The sequence below is a fragment of the Notothenia rossii genome (genome assembly GCF_949606895.1).
Source record: "Notothenia rossii genome assembly, chromosome: 1".
Taxonomy (NCBI): domain Eukaryota; kingdom Metazoa; phylum Chordata; class Actinopteri; order Perciformes; family Nototheniidae; genus Notothenia; species Notothenia rossii.
Genome location: NC_136912.1, coordinates 78,353,304 through 78,365,919, shown reverse-complemented (window position 1 = coordinate 78,365,919; position 12,616 = coordinate 78,353,304). Strand labels below are relative to the sequence as shown.

The 12,616-nt window shown below is 42.0% G+C and overlaps 1 protein-coding gene across 2 annotated transcripts in view; it reads right to left on the bottom strand.

The window, feature by feature from the left end:
- The window catches only part of dennd1b (DENN/MADD domain containing 1B), a 106,011-nt gene that overhangs the window by 77,369 nt on the left and 16,026 nt on the right, over window positions 1-12,616 (bottom strand). For both annotated transcript variants that reach the window (XM_079641956.1, XM_079641957.1), the window contains exon 3: window positions 5,628-5,671. In XM_079641956.1, coding sequence (XP_079498082.1) covers window positions 5,628-5,671 — 44 coding nt within the window. The remainder of the gene's footprint in view (window positions 1-5,627; window positions 5,672-12,616) is intronic.

Below are 12,616 nucleotides of genomic sequence, written 5' to 3'. Positions count from 1 at the left end.
ATGGTGTCAGAGCAACACTCAGAGTTGCCAAGGTTGAAGCCTCGAGAGACTTTCCGCCCCGCCCCCCCCCCCTTCTTTTTCTGTCCCTCGCTCTTTTCCTGTCTGGCTGATGACACAGTGGGCTTTTGAGCAGAGATGGATGTACAGAACTACGTGAACGGAAATAAGCCAAGTTTAGCCAGAAGTCATGGCATCTCAAAAAACCTTGACAGTCGTTCAAACTAAATACGCACAAGGACAGTACCATTTGAATCTTATGAGTGCGGTTACATTTGAAGGCCGTTGCTACATTTATCTAGCCCCCATGAATAATTTTCCAAAAGCGGATGATATGATGTTAAGTGAATGCAAACGTCTCTCTGCTACTGTGAAGTGTGATAAAGTAAATATTTGTACCTGCTGTACAGGTATTTTTGTAAAGCAATTTGTCAGTTCAACTGATCCAAAAGGCCAGAGCCAGATTTTAGGCATCTTGCTTTGCATCAAATTGTTACACTTACACAAAGAAATCTCCACAATCGAAGAAGCAAAGATAACACTTACTCCACCTAAGCTCATTTGTCCAAAATGCAAAGTAGCATCAACGCGTAAAATGCTTTCAATACGCTCTGTGACTCTAGGGAAACTCTTTCTTTGCTCCAGGGATTGCTCTCTGCAACACCCAAATGTTCCTAATGCAAAATAAAAAAGGCCTGCTAGAAAATGTAGAAAGTCACAGGAAAATGTACTACATGACTACATTCTACACAACATATGTACTTGAGTGCAATAAATGTCACACATTGATTATACATAGCAAGGTTTAAATCTGTATCAAAGCATGGATTTCCTTTTAGAATCAGATTTCACCTACTCTAGCCTTGGTATAAATGAAAAACCGCATGTTATACAGTCAACTCTATGCAGTATGCAGCAGAGAGATCAAAGGTTTCCCTATTAAAATGTGTGGAATGGCCATAGAGAGTTAACATCAACTTTAGTTCATATCCGAGAGTAAAATCTATTCATTATTCAATATTTTCTTTATTTCTCTCTGGATATTATGCTGCAACCGGCCTGGTGGTTTATGTGTAATTTGCAATTTTCAGCAACAGTGTCTTTAGAGGGCAAATATGACAGAAGGTGTTTAAAAGCCAGATTGTTGATGAACGGCAGGCAGCAAGAGATACAAATGGATATAAGGGATGGACAGAATAATAGGAATGCATAGGAAAACCAATACTAAACAATGACATGCCAAGAAAGCAAACACAATGTTATCTCCCTGTGAATGGAGATGAGGAATGTTAGTGAAGAGTAGCGAGTTTGCAGAATGTGAAGTTATGTTTCTATTTCATGAGAGTAGAGAAACTATTTTACCAATTTACACGGAGCATGGTTTGGTGAGGGTGTCTATGTAAAAGACACAGTCGTTTCTCTACAGCCAGCTTTTGGAATTTGTTTTCTTACATTGCAGGTAAAAGGAAAAGGCTTAGAAAGGCTGTAGATTTTACTTAAACACAAACCTTTAGGTATATCTTCAAAATGCACAATATAGAGAGAAACCAAACATCAGTACTAAAATCCAGTATTCATCCCTCAAAATATCCAGACAATAAAAAAAGTGGCCATGGTCATACAGCGCTTATCCACACTTCCTACAGCAGAGTAGGTGTCCCAGTTAAAATGGATTTATGCTTAGGAGATAAAAATAAATTGAAAGAAGTGCACAGGCTTTCCCAGACTTGCAGCCACACCCCCCAAGGTATTTCTATTCTTATCTCTTTTCCCCACAATGCTTTATGTCATATGTTTGAGTTTTCGTCAATGAGGTGACACCCCTTGTAGAATTTGCCGAAACACGTTTTTAGGCAAATTGTACATTAACATTACAGTCACATTTGAATATCTGACAAGTGTTTCAACAAGAGTTAATAAACGTATCAAACCTCAAATGAGATTAACTTTAGGGGGTAATTCCAAATTCTGATAAGGTCAGGTAGAAAAGAGGCCAAAAGGACCCTTGAAATATTCCTTTAAGGTCCGATGATTCCCATTAAACACCTTAGTTTGTTTATTAAACCCTTTGATTCCATTGTGGGCCTATAGGGAGAGTTAAATGCATGGGAATTACATCACAACAGCCAAAAGCAAACATAACACATGCATACATTGGTAGGGTTTAGCCTGTCAATCTTAAAAATGTGCCTGCAGTGTTAGGCAAAGAAAGTACAGCAAATCTCTGCGGGGTGTATCTGAGTGAGGAACTTCACATTTTTACATACTGCAGAGTTGCTTTTCAAATGGCCGTCTGTTTGTGGAACTTGCCGAGTGTTTATCATCCTCTGTTCTCTACAGAGGAGTGGGCCCTCTTTTCACCAAACTGTGGTTAACTAACTAGCAGAACCATATTCTGAATTGTGTGTGTGTCTGTGCGTTCGTGTGTGTGTTGTCTGCTGTGTTTTTTCCACAACTTTGGGATGAGATCTGAAAGGAAACGGACAGATTTCCATCTGTCTGCTTCATTTGCAAAAAAAAAAAAAAGCCCTTCTTGCGATTCAAATATATGCTTTAGCCACCTCTCTCTTGCCCTCCCTCTCTCTCTCCTCCTTCTCTCCCTCTCTATCCAAGTGGCATCTGTGGATGACCAGGGCATCAAGAGTCTCAGGGGCTGAGGAAGGGATAGGGGGAGCAGGAGGGGAAAAAGAAAGGGGAGAGAAAGAAAAAGAGGGAGCAAGCGCCTCTCACTTCATATTTCCCCAGCACCACCCCGGCGTGCCAGCCAGCCTGCAGTCTGTTCTCCTTTGAGCTTTCTATTCTACCACAGAACAGAAACTAAATCAATTCATATTTCCATAATCCACACTCCTGTCTGTCTGCATGTCTTTGCCTCTCGCCTCTCCCCCCTCCCTCGCTTCCTCTTTTCTGTCTCCCTCTCTCTCCCCTGGGGTACACTAACCCCTCCACCCCGATCCTACGGCCTACAAATGTCATTACGCAGAGCAACAATAACGGTCTAAACAAAAGGAGGCCTTGCTCTGAGCTCTGAGCCCCTCTGTGGAGACTGTTGGCTGCTGCTGCCATATGCTGGCCAGCTCGGGCCACAGAAAGAGAGAGACTGTGGCTACAGAGGACTCCTGCCTTCAGCCCCACAAAGGAGGAAAGGAGCCCTAATCCTGGTAATGAGGCCCGTGAATACGGCCGTTATGTATACGGGGGAAAGGGCCAATCCCTCTGTACACAGCACGCTAACTAGCCATCTTAAGGGCCATCTTATCCACACAAACGATCTGATGGACAACAGAATGAAAGAAAAGCAAGTGAGACATCTCGGAGAGGAAGGATGAGGCAGGCTCATGACGACGCATACACTGTTTACACTATTTCATCTCTCTTGGGTTCAGCCGCTGTTTTTTTACTCCTTTTCTATGACTTCCACTTCCTGTGCCAACCTCTGCAAGACTGTAATCTCTCGCTAACCTCTCTCTACTTCTTACTCTGATTGCATGCTCTGGTTCTAGTGGGGCAGGCAGACATCGCCTGAAGCATCTTTCGACAAGCCCGTTTATCCCTTAAAGTGGATCAGAGGGGCAGGAGAGCTGTTTAAACTCACTGGCTTGGCTGCGGTGTTGAGAGCCTACGCAAATATTGTTTTCTTTTCTCTATTTTTTCTTAGTCGACAATGTTTTCCTTCAGCTTCCGACGAGCTGCTGCAGTCATCTGTCCAGTGATGTTGCCAACTTGTGTCTCAGAATCAGAATACCTTTATTAGTCCCAGAGGGGACATTTGCATCGTTACAGCAGGAAAGAGCCACAGACAGCTTAGTGTTACATATGTTAAAAAAAAGTACTAAGTTATGATATAATAAAAAATATAATAAAAAAAGAAAAGTAAAAGAAAATACTTTTCAAAATCCAAATCCTGTAACAGTTCTTAGGATTTAGCAGCCAGGTATATATTACACAGTTATTAATGGCATATGTATATAATAATGTATATATTGCACATATAGCACATAGTTTGATGGTATTTAACAGCAGCAAGTTACACAAACAAATCTCTCTGTCAAATCTCTGTTTTCCGTCATTCTTAGACTAACGAACAGAATCAAAATACCACACACACACTGCCTGAGAAGCCACAGCAGCAGAGCGCAGGAGTCATGCTGCCCAGATAATGAGTAATCTATTACAGAGTGATGTGCACAACATAGAGATTAATACGCATATTATTACAGGCTGCGTGATTGTTTTGATCAAGTTGGATTTTAGACTGTAGTTATTTGAAGGTGAAGCCAGAGAGACATAACAAAGACACCCTGCTGAGTAGGAGTAATTTTCTAAGGGTAAGAGCAAGGCTTTAAGAATGAAAGGAATATCAAATCATTTTTAATTACTCCAAGAGGTTTTTGCTTCTGTGTGTTCACATTGCCCCCCTGAGACAACCAGTACACTTTTGTGATTGGCTCAAAAAAATAATCTGGGTTTATGACAACTTGGGTCTTTGGCCATTATTTCTAAAGCTTACAATAATAACAATTACACTTATCAACTTAAATGAAGTTAATTTAAGAAATAAGAACTCATATGGGGAAATAAATATTCATTTAGCATAAACAAACCCTCATAAAATAAAATAGGGATTCACCAACCTAACTTTTTATTTCATTGTAATAATGTCCATTCTTCCATCAACCAATCCGTGCATCCTTCCAGAAAAAAAAAGGTAGTCCTTTAATATAACCTAGTATGTAAGTTGTATGTTTCAGTTGCAGGTTGTTAGACGTATACTGTACTTAATGTTATGTGCACACATACAGTAATAGATTATAGTTACTTTAGGGTCAGTTTTATGTCAAAATAAATTGTTTTTTATCTAGTTTGATGTGCTTACAATGTGTGATTGTCAGTAGCTTGTGTTTCTTGATCATTGGATTTTAATGTTGCAATGTTATTAAGACCTCCACTTCTTCTTCAATAAGTATACAATGCGATTATTATCAGAAGAAATGATAAGCAAAGATACAAAAATAAGACTCAGGTAATTCTTCATAATGGCGTCCTCTTTAAAATGTGATTCTTCAACACAGTGGGAGATTGGCATGTCTTACCTTCAAATATAAACCCCTGACTGGTTTAAGGAAGAGCATGGTGTTCCAAAAACTATTGCAAAACAGCTGCAGATTTTCTCTTTCAGATTCAAAATGAACCCGATAATGCTTTAAATGTGAAACAATAGGAAGTAGCACACTGAGAGAAAGCAAGAGATACAGACAGAGAGAGAGAAAGCGGGGGAAACAGAGGTGTGCATTCCTGTCACGGTTGAATGATAATTACTGATTCGTCGGTTATTGAAGACCTGCTCACTGCTTTTCATTACCAGCAACAGACGTACAATGAGAGAGAGAAGAAGAGGAGGAAGCACTGATGGGGATGAGGAGGAGAGCAGTGGTGGTGGTGATAGGTGTTGGGGGGGGCGGCTACCACAGCATGGCAGGGTGAGTGAGGGCATTAGGCAAGGAAGGGAGATGGGAGAGGAAGAGGAGGAGGAGGAGGAGGAGGTAAAGGTTGTCTGTAACAGTGAAGGAGTGAGAGAGAGAGAGGGAGAGAGAGGGAGAAAAGAATGAGAAAGCAGAGTGTGTTCCAACCTGGTCGGTGTGGTCCTGGGGGAAGCTCCACAGCACGGTTGGATCTAGAGGTAATTGACAGACAGCATTAATCAGCGGGTGAGAAACACACCGTCTTCGCTAGCTGCCTCAGAACACATACATATTAATGAGAGGGGTGGGGGCAAGGGGTGGCTGCTGCGAGTCTGTGCACGCGCACACACACACACACACACACACACACACACACACACTTATATACTCACTTCCACACACATACACAGAGCAGCGCACAGTGAAAGACAAGAGAGAGAGAGAGTGTCTAGGCGGTATGTGCTGTAAATATGCTAATCTATATCCTCAGTGTAGATATGATAGCTTATATTCAAAACAAATCATGCACGTTTAAGAAAGTCATACCAACACAAACTCTAGTTTATTCGCTTAATTATTGCTGGATTGATACAAGTCTAGCTGTTTGCTCAAGAGATGTAAAACTTAAGCATTTATCATTATAATAGTTTGTGGGTTTTTATGTCTTTGCACTAAATACCATCAGTGCTGGAGGATAAGACAAGTTAATAATACATTTTTTAATCAATGGGAACATTTTATTTTGTTAAATAACAGTTTTGTCAGTTTTTGAGTGGATATAAATAACATAAGCTGCTTTCAAAAGCTTCAACAATGCTATAATAAGTGGAAATGAACACAGGACAATATATGAAATTGCAGCAAAATGACTTATACACTTATACTTATATATACAGCAAGGGTTGCTCCTGTTTCCTTAGTCAGTGTAAGTCTTGCAACATGTTTGCATCTCTCTTAAAGCAATTTTCCAAACTAAATCATGAGACTTGCTCCTTGCTGGCTTTTACCATGTGGTTGAAAGGAAGCAGCAACCGAGCCACAGCCTGAACACAGGGGTCTCTGGTAAACATGGCTTCCACAGCTCCAAGGTCACCCTGTGACCTCAGCAGGAACAGCAAGGGTTTGAAGAGACAAGCTCTCGCATGCCAGCTCCACTGCCATGGACATGTTAAAGGCATAAATGCTCATGAACAAACCCTGACCTCGGTCCAAACAAATCTGGCTGAGAGACGGTGAATCTGCGTTTCAGCTTTTGATAGCATGGATACTTCAGTCCACAAACAATAACTATGAGTTCAAAAGGGATAACAGGTTAATTAAGTCCTGTAATTGAAAATGTATGACCATTTAAACACAGGCTAAATGTGGGTTCGATCCTCCTCTATGCATATTCCCGAAAAGATGAATATAGACATGTATTAAGTAAGAGGAAAGAGGACATGTAATAACACAGTGTGTGAAGTAGCTTCATGGCTAACACACCAGGCTAACTGAAATACAGGGGCACACAATGGACAAACGGATGACAGGACGCAGCAGAATCTATCCTGCCTTACATAATCCTGTTGGATAATTTCATGGGCCCCATCTTGAAAAGAGCGGCACAGAAAAAAAAAAGGCAACAGAGCTCTAAGCTCTACACACACCACCCCCCCCCCCCCCCCCCCCTCCCTCCCCCTCCCTTTCCTTACCCTATGATCTGCCACAGTTAGGGCTATTTTATGCTGATTTACTGGGTGAGAGGATGGGAACTGCTGCTGGAGTGTGATACAGGACCGAAGAAAAGGGACAGGAAGAGAACAGGGGAGGGGGTCCAATGTTTGTAACTTTTGGCAGCCATGCTTACTTTTCGCAGTGATTGGCCAGGTTTGCATTGGTATGAAAATAGGGGGGGGGGCTTAAAACACAATAAAGCACAGCAAATTGACAAAATTCACAGCAAACATGAGGTCTTGTTGTGGAGAAGGAGCACAGGTTATATTATAGGAAGTTGCCTGTAGGTTCATTTCATTTTTTCTGTGGCCTTTTATGTATCTTTTGTACCACTGATTCCAGTGCTGTATGATGAATAGCTTCATGATTCACATTTGCTGCTCTAATCAAGTTTCTACTACTCTTTTCCTCACATGGTAAGACGAAGACACACCATAGGGGCTGATTAGCGTACACCTTAGGAAAAGCTATCGAAGATTAGACTGAAATAAGATCATGTCACATGACTGAATAAACATTCAATCAGCAGAAATCTCACTAACAGTAAGCACTGAATATTGAATTCAGTATAGAATGGAGGAACATACAGTGGTGTAGAGTGATACAGAGAAGAATGATTAAAGATAGCTCTGGAGGCAGAAGAGAGCTGTAACAACACACAGCTGAGGACCTGTGAGATCTGTAGAGCTCGAGCAAACACCTTATCCTTCATACCAGCACTTTTCCTCTAAAACCATCTGTTATTGTTTCTGTTAAACCTTCGCTCCACCTTCACATTTCTCTTCCAATCATTTCTCCTCCTGCTTTTCTTATCCACTGTCTTTCCTCCTCCATATTACTTGATTTTCGTTCCCACTGTAAATGTAAGTCCTTCTCCTAACCTCTCTCAGTTTCCCATGTTTGCCTAATTTTTGCTATTTCTTCAACAACCTTTGTTTCTTTTCATCCCGCCCTCCCCTGCAGCTCTCTGTCCTCTACACTTCTGCACCCCCTCTCTATTTTTCCCACTCTCTTTCCTTCAAATACTCCTCCCTTTGGACGTGCTGGGCGTGTGGTGGAAACAAGAGGGGGCCTGAATAGGGTTAAGGCTGAAAGTTGAAGGTTACAGAGGTGAAGAGGACCCCCACTGCTCCGCCAGGGGACACAAATGTCACCATGACAGACCCTCCACTGGTTAATCCACCCTCCCCTTTTTCGATACACACATTAACACACTAGAGCTCTATGACACAGACCAAAAATTACAACAATTTATTCCTGAATAATGCAACTGTCATCTTTGACATATGCAAAAAAAGCCTGTGCTAAATGTAATTTATTTTCAGCACATACTAAATATATTTGTGGTTTTAATGACTTAAAAATCAGAATCAAGTGTATTGCTCCGTACCTTTACACATTCAAGGAACTTGCTTTGGTATCTGGTGGTGGGAACTGACCAAATAATCTAAACAAATGAGTTGCAAAGTAGGTCAAACAAATAAGAAATATATAGGGATAAAGAAAAATAAGTATCTTTAAGAAAAAATGTAGCATTCAAAAAGGATGCTAAAGACAAGTATTTACACCAAATTGAAATGTTACTATACAAATAACCTTAAAAGCTACAAATCAAAAACACTTATAGGGATGGGTATCGTCTGAAATTGATCAATTCCGATTCTGCTTATCAATTCCGGTTCGATTCCAAAATTATAAAAGAAAGAGGTCAAACGTTTAGATAACAAAAATATCTTTATTCTTTTAAGCTTTAACTGACATTTTTACAACAACAACAAAATACATGCAATACAAATGTATTGCACAATAGCTGTGCTTTATTTTAACTGAGCTATGCCTGTGGCAAGCTATTAACAGGCATTACACTGTGCCTTGTCTTTTTATTGTTTAGTGTAGTGGAGCCTCACTTGAGCGTTTCCCGCGATCCATCTTTGGTGTTATGAAGTGACTGAGCTTGGGAACTGCCCACGGGAGGGCGGGGGGAGCCTCGCTGCGGGGAAACTGTGGACCTCTGTTGCCTGTCAGCGCAACTTACATGATGCCGTTTCAAAAAATAAGGGCAGTGCCGGCCGTCAGCGAACCGAGCCATTCTGAGATTCTCCAGAACACACAGATGGCCAGTCCGCCCCTGGATTCCACCGGATCGCGCAGACGGACCCGTTGGAATACAGGGTCTACCGCGTTTAGGAACCATTAAGCAGAACCGAAATTGTGTATTTTGTATGGGTACCCAGCATTTTCTTATCGGTTCTCATCTGGAACCGAGTTTCGGTTCCCAACCCTATAGGACAAGGCAAACTACAGTGGATTATATTTTAAAGTGGAGGGCTGTGCAGACATGTGAGCAAAAAGCAGTCAAAGAGTTGAGCATGAACATGGCTAACAGTATTAAGCAAGACAAAAAGAACACGATGTTGTTCACATGATGTGCATTAATGTAATGCATAATGTTTTTGGGGTGGATAAAAGTCAGTGCTTGTGATTTTATGCACTGAAATATTGTCAACAATTGTAATGATTTGATTTGAAAACCATGAGATCACCGCAAAAACATTTTTGTCAGCAGCATCTGTGCATTCGACTTTTGGGGGTTTTTACACTTGCATTATATGAATGTTTCTGGCTTAGTTACGTGGTCATGAAGCATTTTCTGCATGCAACAGACACATGTAGCTGTCAATTACAATGCAACATGACAAAGTTAGAGACAGAAGGGTCTGGAGGAAACCAGCAATGCCATCTGCGAACATAAGCATGAACCCACATGCACATGATGCTTTGTTAGCCTCTCCATCACCTATCAGACGAAATGCAGAAGATTCAAAATGTGTTTATTGTATTTCCTACAGTTGAGAGAATCTATAAAGAGCTGTTGCAAACCGTATAAAAACAGTCCGTTTGATTTGACACCAGTGGCAGCTCGATTGACAGGGGGAAAGCAACCTATAGCATATTCCACCCTGGTGGCGTGTAAACAGATCCAGTGGGTGAGAATTGAATTGAAATCACCTATCCAGAGATAGATTCCTCCATTCTCACCTCAGGAAATGGATAAGAGGCACATGTGAGGAAAAGCTGGAGGAGTGACCATTGGTCTCTGTTTGGGAAGTGCATGTGTGTACGGTGCAAGAACACGCATGTTTACAGACAGATAACAAGCTCAGGAGTGAATATCTACTGTATAGCATGTCCGATGACCTCCAACAGTCACGAAGGGGGCAACATGCGTGAAGCCCCTGAGCCGTGACACAGATACTGGGAGAGGGGGGGGGGGGGGTGGAAGTGGTAGATATGGGGGAAAATCAATGTTTTGGATATTCCTGAGACGCCTGTCTTTAAAAGTCGAAGGAGGAGAGTGAGCGAGCTGAAAGGAGGGTTAATAGGTGAAGGGTGCTGGGAACTGAGAGCAGGGCAACAGGGAGAGAGGGGGAGGAGGTGAGGGAAGAAATTGGATGGATTGCCTGTGTGGGAGGTAGATCTCTGCCTCTCTCCACTGACACCACTTCTCTACTACCTATTCAGGTGGATCATTAAACTTGGTGGGATTAAACAGAATAAATGAGCAAGATATATGTTCGCCCAAAAATGAGAGAGCTGATAAATAAGCCTACCCCTTCATGCCTTATTTCTTCTAATCTCTACATAAATCTATGGATACTGGCACTTCCAAGTAGGCTAAAAATGAAAAATGCTGGCATCCTTATCTTGGCATAAATATACCTTTCTTGGGATTTCCAAGTAGGCTAAAAAGAAGAAGTTGGCAGAGCATGTCATTCCTAATGCTGCTGGCGGGGAGAATAGGTTGGCGTGTAACACCGGTGTGTCAGACACTGCCCAGCCATGCACGGCAAGTTTCTTAACTTTAAGCTATTTTGTCACCAACCTTAAAAAGTAAAACCCAACTTACTGACTTACTTTGAATATATGAAGCTTTATAAAAATAGCCTTTGCAAACTACTGGGAAAAGCATATGATAAACATGAAATACACCCACATGGCAGAGGCCTGTGTTTCTATAGGATCACCTTCGCAGCTCAATAACAGTGAAGTGAATACATGGTTCTGGCTTTAAGACGGAGAAAAAATGCAGTCAAACACAAAAAGACCTAACCCTAAATCCAGTGTGAATACACATTTAGATGAAAGCCTCTAGTTTATAATTCTCTATACTATGTGAATCAAACACAGACTTAGAGCCCTCATGGCCATCCAATGTTCTAAAGGCATAAGAAATGCACTTTTTTCACCTTACTCCATGAACGGCTGAATGTGTGTTGTGAGTGAATAGGGGGCCTGTTTGTTAAGAGAGGCCAAATCCCATATGGTGAACAGCAGCTCCTCTGGTGAGAAGAGAGGCTGTGAAAGCCACCGGCAGCCCCTCTCCTCCATCCGTGCTCAGGAGATGAAGGGATGTTGCGCCTGCCTCTCCTTGTTCCGCCTTTCTCTCGCTCCCTTTGCCTCCTCTCCTCCCTCTTTCTTGGCCAGGGGTTAAACTGCTGCACTCTAACCTCCTTGGCAGTGATTTCATTCACTGCGTTTCTCCTGCTCGCTCTCTCATCTCTGAGAGAGATTTATTTCACAGTATGTAGTGGATTAGGCCCCCTTGTACGCCCTCGGACAAAAGCATTGTTTTAGCACTAGCCTGTTGGCTCTAACGGGAGGAAGCTACCGCTACTAAGCATCCACAATACGGCCATTGTGGACACAAGCTGTAGGACCCTGCCTCGGAGGCCGTCTAGACTTTGAGCCTGGGCCGATTGGAGAAACAGAGGGAGAAAATCCCATCAGGCAGTGGAGTGAAAGTTAACTAAGGTAACCTGCTGTGAACCTGATGAAGATGTCAAGCCAACATATGGTAAAAAATGTCTATTGTCAGAAGAAAGAGCTTTCTTCCCTCTGAGGGAGGGTACGGTGGAGGAGGAGGAGGAGACGAGGGGAGGCTAAAGAAGACTAGGGGGGGTGCACAACCTAAAGGAAGGCATAACTGTGGTGGTCATCGTTTTACTTCTGGATCAGTAGCCTCATTCTGGCCCAGAGGAGGCCAACCCCTAAACTCACAATTAAAAGAAGTAAGCAGATTAACTGGCATCTTTCAAAGGCCAGCAAAAAGAAAACACACTCAGAGACGTTTAAAACATTTTTTTCTCCCCCTTTGCCCGTCAGGTCTAAGACTTCACACTGCAAATGGCATTACATTTCATGCTGATTTACTAAGCAGAGTTTTCAGCAAAGAGAAACTTCTTACACGATGATATGGTCCTTAAGTTTGCTAATACTGATTGGTCACACTATGTTGTTACAAATGAGGACTGGGGACTTTTGGAAAGAGTGCAAGCCTTCGGTTAGTTAAAAACAACTAATTGGATTAAATTAGAACCGATTTGTTTTTGACATTGTTATCTACAGCTTAACTGTGACAAAAATGCTGGTACATGACATATAAG